Below are 8,500 nucleotides of genomic sequence, written 5' to 3'. Positions count from 1 at the left end.
CTTCTTACTAGATCTTCACATAGTGATGTTTTCTAGACTCAGTCAGACTCTATTATCTTTCTTGAAACTCTTTATAATATGCTTAAAGTCATAGTATCTCTTCTGATACTCTTGAGTCTTTCTTAAGAATTTACAGACTTTCTTCTGAATCTCTTGAATTCTCTCAGTCTGTTCACAGGCATTATCACACTCTATAGTGTACTCTTGCAGATTCATCAAGATCATCTGTGAATGAGTCTCAGTGAGTATCTCAAAGAAGGTTTTATCTGTGCTGATATGCTTTGAGTTATTGTATACAAACTCTGTAAATGATAATCAATACACTCAGTTATTCTGATTATAATTAATAAAGCACTGCAGATACTGTTTCAATATACTTATCAGATATTCTGTCTGATCATCTGTCTGTTGATAAAAAGCTGTGCTTAGATCTCATGAGATCTTCAGTATAGTCATCAGATCAGATCAGAACTCTTCTATAAAGATTAATTCTCTATCTGAGATAATATTCATAGATAACTCATGCAACTGAATCATATCATGAATAAAGATATGAGTTAAATTCTTTAACTTCAAGTTCTTGCAGATAAGTATAAAGTGTGTTATCTTGATAAAGTAATTCACTATCATCAGCACACTGTCAAAGCAGGTATTATATATGTTCTTGCTTTCAGAAAGACTTACAAGAGCATTCATTTCTAGATGTTTTCAAGATTCTCACAGAATGAGTAGAGAAGTAAGTTCTTTATATAATCTGAATCACACTATCTATGAATTCTGATAAACAGTATAAGAATTCACTATCTTCTTCACAAGTTCTCACATCTTCAGTCAGAAGTATTTTCTTATAAGTAACTCATGAGTTCTAGTGTCTGTAAAATGATCTGCTAGAGAAGAGTCATAATATCTTTTAATAAGTTCTATATATAGAAACTCATTTACAGGCATATAAATTCAGCTCTCTTTTTACAAGAGATTATTTAAGTCTCTTCAATTCTTTATTTCTACAGAATTAATCTCTACTGTGAGTAGTTTCTGAATATACTGAGTATATTCATTCTTTAATTGCAGTTCAGACAATCTGAATAGAAGATCTTATAAAGACTTATACTCTGTTTTCTCTTACATCAGATCTTCTTTGATACTTCTCAAAGTCTGTAAACTCTTCAGATTATAGATACTCTCTTCAAGAATTCTCATGAAGATTCTCAGAGTGTTGACTCTCAGTGTTGTAGAGAGTAGTTGTACAGGCTTCTTTTCTCTCTTCTTCTTCTTCTCTTATAGAGAATTGAGAGACTCTTCAGTCAATCTCTTCACAATACTCAGTCTGAGCATTCTGTGAAGCTTTTCTGTCTTCTCTAGTCTCTCTGTATCTGTTATCCTGATCTTCTTAATATAGTCTGATCTGTAAGAGAGTTCATTCACTAAGTTCTTAGTTCTCTTAATATATTCTATCTTGAATCAGAACTCACTCAGTCTCTGAGCTCAGTGAATCTACTGCTGTGAGAGTTTCTTAATTAAAGTAAACTGTTATAAGCTGTTATAATCAGTTCTAATAGTAATCACTGTTACAAGGCTCTTAAAGTAGTGATATCAGTGACAGAAGAATTTCACTATTATAAGAAGCTTCTGATCATGAATGTCATAGTTAATCTCTGTGAGTTACATCTTTCATGAGAAAAAGGTCACTGAAACTCAGTTCTCATTTAACTGTAGTTATGAGACTATTTCTGAAATTACAAAGAAGAAGACATCTGTCTTCAATCTGATTAAGAGTAAGAGATCAAAGTGAAACAGTATCACTGTGTCTGTGAATATCTGTTTTAATCTTGTAAAGATCTCATAAGCTTCTGAGATAAGAAAGTTCTTACAGTTCTTTCTTCTCAACAATCTTTTCATTCTTTATTTGTGAGATGACTTCTTCTTATTTTCACTCTTCAGCATGTCTGTAAGGATCAAGAAGATTCTCATGAATACAAAGATAAACTGTCTATAGAAATTCACAAAGCTCAGAAAGATCTGAATCTTGTAAATACTAGTTAGCTTCAGCTATGATAGAATAGTCTCAATCTGTGAAGATTTCATCTGAATATTATCTGCAGTGATTACATATTCTAGAAAATTAATCTGATAGATACTGAAGTTACACTTTGTAAGCTTAATATACAGTTCTGCCTCATCTAAGATCTTTAACACACTTTGCACATGCTCAGTGTGTTCTTTCTCCTTCACACAGTACATCACTACATTATTCAGATATATTACCATGAAGACATTCAGATATGCATGAAGTGTTTTATTAATGAAAGACTGGAATGTCACAGAGACATTAGTCAGATCAAAAGGCATCACTAGATATTCAAACAATTTCAGTGCAGTTTTAAAGGCAGTCTTTCATTCATCTCCAGACCGTATTCACAGCCGTGCATATGCATTGATCACATTCTCAATCAGAGGCAGGGGGTAGCGGCTCTTTGTTATCTTGAAGTTCAGGTCGCGGTAGTCTACACACAACCTGAGACCTTCATCCTTCTTCTTTGTGAATATCACAGGGGCTCCCGTGAAGGCCTGTGAAGGTCAGATGAAGTCATTCTTCAGATTCTTCTTCACATAGGTTCACAAGACCTCTGTCTTATAATGAGAGAGCTTATAGATTGATTCTTAGAAGGGTTTCTGTCCTTCTATCAAATCTATTATCAGATTCTTCTTATGATGAGAAGGAAGCTCAGCTGCCTTAGCTGAGCTGAACATCTCTGCAAGATCTCAGTATTTCTCTGATATCTGAAGCTCAGTTTTCATGACTGTGAGATTCTCAGATACTTACAAAGTCATTATATAGATGAGCTTGTCTTCTCTAATCAACTCTGCAGTATTAACTGCTTCTATCTCTGTAAGTGAGTCTGTCAACACTGATCAGAAGTATAAACCTGACTCACAGACAGCTATGTGCAAATTATGTCTTTAAAGTTATATAAGTCTTAAATACATGTCATCTGTGATGTTCATGATAATCACAGTTTCTGTAAATCTTCTTCAGATTTCAGAGAGATCTTGTAATTCAAAGATGACTCTTATAAGTCTCTCAGCTCTCAGGTCTGAGTTCTCATACTCTGCTTATTATAAGAGCAGGTTCTCAGTCTTCATCTTTCAGTTCATTTACTCTGCAAGCTTTAGGGACATCACAGTGATCTGAGATTCTGAGTTCATCAATACTTCTCATACTTGTGAGACAGCAGTACTGCAGTGTGATCTCTCTCTATGAGTAAGCATTTTCATTAGAAAAGTAACAGATTCAGATATCAGCTTCAAGACTCTTAAGAAGGCTGTTGCTGACTCTGTCTATGACTTCTTAAATTTCTATTTTGATTTATCTGAACAGTTTATGTGAAGATGTTCTGATTTAGAATAGATAAAGTAAAGTCTCTTTTTCTTGATCTCTCTGTTATACACTCTATTTACAGAAGCTTGTGAAGCTCTTTCTCTCTGCTTAGTAGTCAGATATAAATCTCTCTATATCTTATCATCTTTTTCTAACAAATCTGTTCTCTGTTATTCTAGCTCTCACAGAGCTGATCAGTGATTCACTCTTCATAGATCTGTGACTCTCACAGTGATTTGTAAGCAGTGAATAAGAGTTATCAGTTTCTTCAGAATCAAGAACTTAGAGTCTTACTCAATGAGCTTGTTCTGTATATCTTTATTCAGTCTCTTCATGAATATCATCATTCAGATCTTGTTTCAGAGCTCTGTTTTTACAGATCTCAATTTGCATCATAATTTTATAAAGTACTGTGAGTAGTCTTCATCAGATTTCTTATCTCTTTTTCTAATATTGATGATCACAGCTCAGATGTTCTCTGTTCAGCTTATGAAGTCTCTTAACTTATTCTCTAGATAGATCTTGAGAACAGATTATCAGAATCTCTCATAATCATTCTCTAGATAATTCAGCCAGTTCTTGACTTCAGTGTAATAGAGACCTGTCATTATATAGATAACAGCTTCTTCATCTTTTATATCACACAGTCAGGCTTATGAGTCAATTTCAAATGTAAACTTGCAAAAGCTTTTATAGATTGTGATTTAATAGATAATCTTAAGTGATTGTAACTTAAGAAAGTTTCTTTTCAGTTTGCAGGTATCTCTGAAGATCATGTCTAGAAACTTAGTTTAAGAGTGTTTATAGATAGTAAGTATTTCTTATAGAAAAATAGCTTGATTCTGTGAGAGATGCTCAAGAATGTTCTTCACTGAGATTGATTCATTTGTGAGTTCAGAGAGTTCCTCTGTCTGAGATGCAGAGAATGATGTTCTGTGAGTGATTGATAAGTTCTCTGAGACTTCTTTCACAGAGATTATTCATGATTCAGATGACTGCTTCTGAGTGTCTGCAGTAGAGTTTATAGAGGTGAGAGTATATAAGTTTCTAGTTCTTTCAGTCATAACAGGTGATTGCTGACTGACTGAGCTTGAAATGTAAGAATAAGTGCTCATAGACAATTATTTGAGTGTTTACAGCTTGACATGATATGTACTGTTAACTACTAGAAGTGTTCACAGTAGAAAGATAAAATATAGAGGTCAAATGTATAATAGTATTCAAGCTGAGTTATGAATAGTATTCGTGAACTCCAGTCTATATAGTTGTGTGTAGCCAAGGGCTGCTAGCCCTATTGATTATGCAAGAGATAGAAATAGAGGTAAAGAATCTGTGAGAAGCGGGATTTCTTACAATAACTCTCTTAAAAAACTCTATAATTGTAGAAGACTTCAATGCATATTATCTCTGATAAAACTCAGAGTGTATAAGAGTAGTAAGAGTAGATAAACTGATTAAATGAACTTTTAAGTATTTAATAGATTTAGTTAACAAGTCTGATCAATAAACATTCTTTAGAAAAGAGATGAAACAGAAATTCATTATAGATTCAACTTTAATATCATAAAATCTAATTGAAAAAAGACTTATAAACTGATTTATTAATTCAAATGAAACCTCAGAATTGAGTCATGAGATTATTCAATTTAATATTAAACTGTGTGAATAATAAAGAAGTGAAAATCCTCTTCTCTCTAATCAGTATAACTTTGAAAGAGCTGATTAAAAAGCAGTTAAAGAAAGAGTAAAACAGCTAAAATCTCAAAGACAGAGTGAGCTCTATTGAAATCAAAGTCATGATATCTCAAATGAAATACTTAAGAATAGAGTAAAGCTGATTACATCTATTCTTCTAATAAATATTGAAGAAAATATTTCAAAGAAAAAGTCTTCTGAGTATTTTAAATCTTGATGAAATGAGAATATCACTTCTGAAAGAAAGTAATTAGTCACTGCTAAGAGAGATTGAAACAATAAGTTAATATCTAATAAAGAGTTCAAAACTATTCAAAATAAATATTTTTCAGATATTAAAAGAGTTAAAACAGATTACAGAAACAAATTTCTAGAAGAAGTATAAGAAAAAAAGAAGTTTTTAAAGTCTTCAACTATACTAAATTAAGAAGTGTAGTAAAGCTTTCAATCTTAGAATATAAATTTCAGAATGAATTGTATACAGCAAACTCTTTTGAGAAAAAATATCAAGCTTTTATAAGAATTCTCTTCCAAAACTCATCATATTTAGAAGAGAAGAATATGTCATTTCATGAATATATTGATGAAAATAACTGAGAATGCTCTGAGCTTACATGTGATGAACTAGAGTTAGTAATATTCTCAAGTTCAATTAAAACTGCTGCAGAGTCTGATTCAATTAATCACTTGATTATTTAAAACATATATTTCTACTTGAAGAATGAATATTTTGAGCTCTTTTTCAATCTCTTAAAAAATGATTATTATTCTGAATGCTGAAGAGAAGCTACTGAAGTAATTCTTACAAAACCTAATAGAAAAGCATTAATTTCTAAGTCATACAGAGTAATATCTCTGTTAAACTGTTTGAGAAAAATTCTAGAAAAGATAATAGCTACTAGATTATAAGAGGCCTACGCCGAATAGATCAGTATTATATTGATAGGTCTTATATAACAAAGAGAAAAATGTTAGAGAAGGAAAAGAAAGAGAAAGTGTGAGAATCAGTGATTGAAGTGAATATTTATATATGTATATGATGATGTATGCAGTGAAGCTTCAGAGTGGAAGAATCTATACATGTTTGTAATGATCAAGAATCAGTGATTGAGAATGACTGAGAATTGAAGTGTATGTTTTTGTAGCGGCTGAGAATCAGTGATCAAGAATGACTGTGAATCAGAGTGTACACATTTGAGAATGAAGCAGTTGAAATCTGTAAAGTGTAACTAAACTGGCCGCTGAGACCATGAATTTCACATTTGATTTCATTTAGTCTGATCTCATACATTTCTTGGCGTGAATCCCGCTGGGACTGGCTATTAAAAAAACATGTAAAGTGACTATATATCAGATCTTAAAATGAAACCATGACTTGAAAAAAATAAGAAAGTGATCTCATTTGATTTCATTTAGTCTCATTCTTGATATAAAGTTACTATTTTTAGACATTTTAAGGTTTTTTTTAGACTATTTTTAATTTTTTAAAAAGTAACACTTTTTGATAACACTCAAATGAGATTTAAAGTTATTTAAAGTAATAAAAATAATTTAAATTGAGAAGTGAAAATCATGATCTCATTTGAAAAATGTGACAAGAGTAGACAGTAAGTCTCACTGAAACAGTATGAGACTACTATCTAATGTTAAAACCATGTAATGAGATCAGTCAAATTGATAATGAAACTATCAAAAAATCTAGTTTTGATTTCAGACACGGTCACACAGTCAGTCTAAGTGTAACAGAATAGTCTATATAATTGATCAGATACAGCTCATCACATTAGTTCTTCTCTTTGAGAAGCAGTTCTCATCAGTCAAGAGTCACTGTTTCAGATAACACAGAACTCAGAGTTCAGATCAGTTGATTTGTAACATAGCAGAATTAAAGTGATGACTAGTCAGCAGTGTTATATAGAGATAGTTGTTTGAGAAGCTGTATAAGTGAGCTTAACTATCTTGCTTAAATAGTGAGCTTGTAGGCTACAGAGTTATTGTGAGAATATCACAGATATAATACTTAGTATACTAAGAAGATTGTATGAGACATGCAGTAACTCTCATATATATTTCAGTAGTAGAAAAACAAATTACTGACTCTTTTCATGAGAAGCCAGTATCTAGCTATTCTATATAGATAATGAGCAGATATTCTTCTCTCATTTCATGAGTGAGAATAGCTGGAGCAATACCTCAGCAGCATCTCATTGTCAAGAAAGAGTAATCTGCTGATCTTGTATAGAAGCAGGATTTTCATATTTATCAATCAGATCTTTCTATGATATATCTGAATAATATTATAGAGTGATTGAAAACTGGTTCATACAGAATAAAATTATTCACATGAAAGTAATAAGCTGTGTGAAATCACAACAGAGTCTTAATACAGCTGAGAGTGTGACAATGTTCTCTTCTTTAAGAGTATAGTCTCTATACTCTCAAGATTACTGAATTAGAAATTATCTTTATTGTATAGCAACAGTTATCAATCAATTGACAGTATATATACTGTGTGTAATACAAAGAAATAGATGAGTTTTTCTACTGACTGTGTAGATCTTTCTTTTCTCATCATCATTCAAATTAAACACATGATAAGTGAGTTTCTTATATATTAATTTAAAATATGAAAAACATAGTTAATAAGTGACTTACAGATCTCTCATCATATTTTATTCTATGTATAAAATTCCCTGCAAAAGTAATGTGTTTTAGAGACAAAGCTAACAGTAGTAGCAGGATTTTTCAAAAAGATCTCTCTTCTCTGTGAAACATTTTTCTTCTCTCTTCTCTCAATTGCAATAGTGAGTGTATGAAAGTATCATTCTTGAAGAATAATAAGAGACTTATTCTGACATTTTCTAGTAAGTAATAAATGTCTTCATGATGCAGCTGCAGCCTCCATGACTGTTAAGAAAGCCAGGTTAAAGGTGAAGACAGTGATGTCACTGAGCTGCGAGAGCACTGCTCTCATTTTCATATCTTCTTCTTCTTCTCCTGCTTCTTTTGCAGCTGCAGCAGTAGTTGCCATGCCTTGCAGTGAGATGTCATCTCTTCTACCAGTCAGTTTGTCTATGTCTGATTCTTTCCCTGCCTCTCTCATCATTATTGTGACACTGTCTCTCTTCTCAGTCAACACAGTGATGTATGACTCTGTGTAGTCATTCAGAGAGAAATCTGAAAAGAGCTTAGTTCTGAAGACAGTGACTCTGAGAAGCTCAATCTGTAGTTTCTCTTCTATAACATGTCTGAGCTCTGCTCAGAATGCTGCTAAGTTGAGTTCACAGAGTTCTGCAGTTCTTTTGTCTTCTCTCTGTGAAAAGACTCTGATACAGTCTCTGACTAATACTGCTACTTATCTGCACTGTGCTAAGCAGCTGAAGAAGAGAAGAATTTTATACACTTATCTCTTCTCTCACTTCTGTT

At 32.3% G+C, this 8,500-nt stretch overlaps 1 protein-coding gene across 1 annotated transcript; it reads right to left on the bottom strand.

Moving 5' to 3' along the window:
- Positions 1-7,955: 7,955 nt before the first annotated feature.
- BDCG_04679 (uncharacterized protein) lies at positions 7,956-8,180 on the bottom strand (the record flags this gene model as incomplete). Its single annotated transcript, XM_045420326.1, has 1 exon — positions 7,956-8,180. The coding sequence occupies one exon, from the start codon at positions 8,178-8,180 to the stop codon at positions 7,956-7,958; it is 225 nt and encodes a 74-aa protein (XP_045276456.1).
- Between the last annotated feature and the right edge of the window lie 320 nt (positions 8,181-8,500).

Source organism: Blastomyces dermatitidis (assembly GCF_000003525.1).
Source record: "Blastomyces dermatitidis ER-3 genomic scaffold supercont1.5, whole genome shotgun sequence".
NCBI lineage: Eukaryota > Fungi > Ascomycota > Eurotiomycetes > Onygenales > Ajellomycetaceae > Blastomyces > Blastomyces dermatitidis.
The sequence above is the reverse complement of the archived record's forward strand: the minus strand, read 5'-3'. Positions and strand labels throughout refer to the sequence as shown.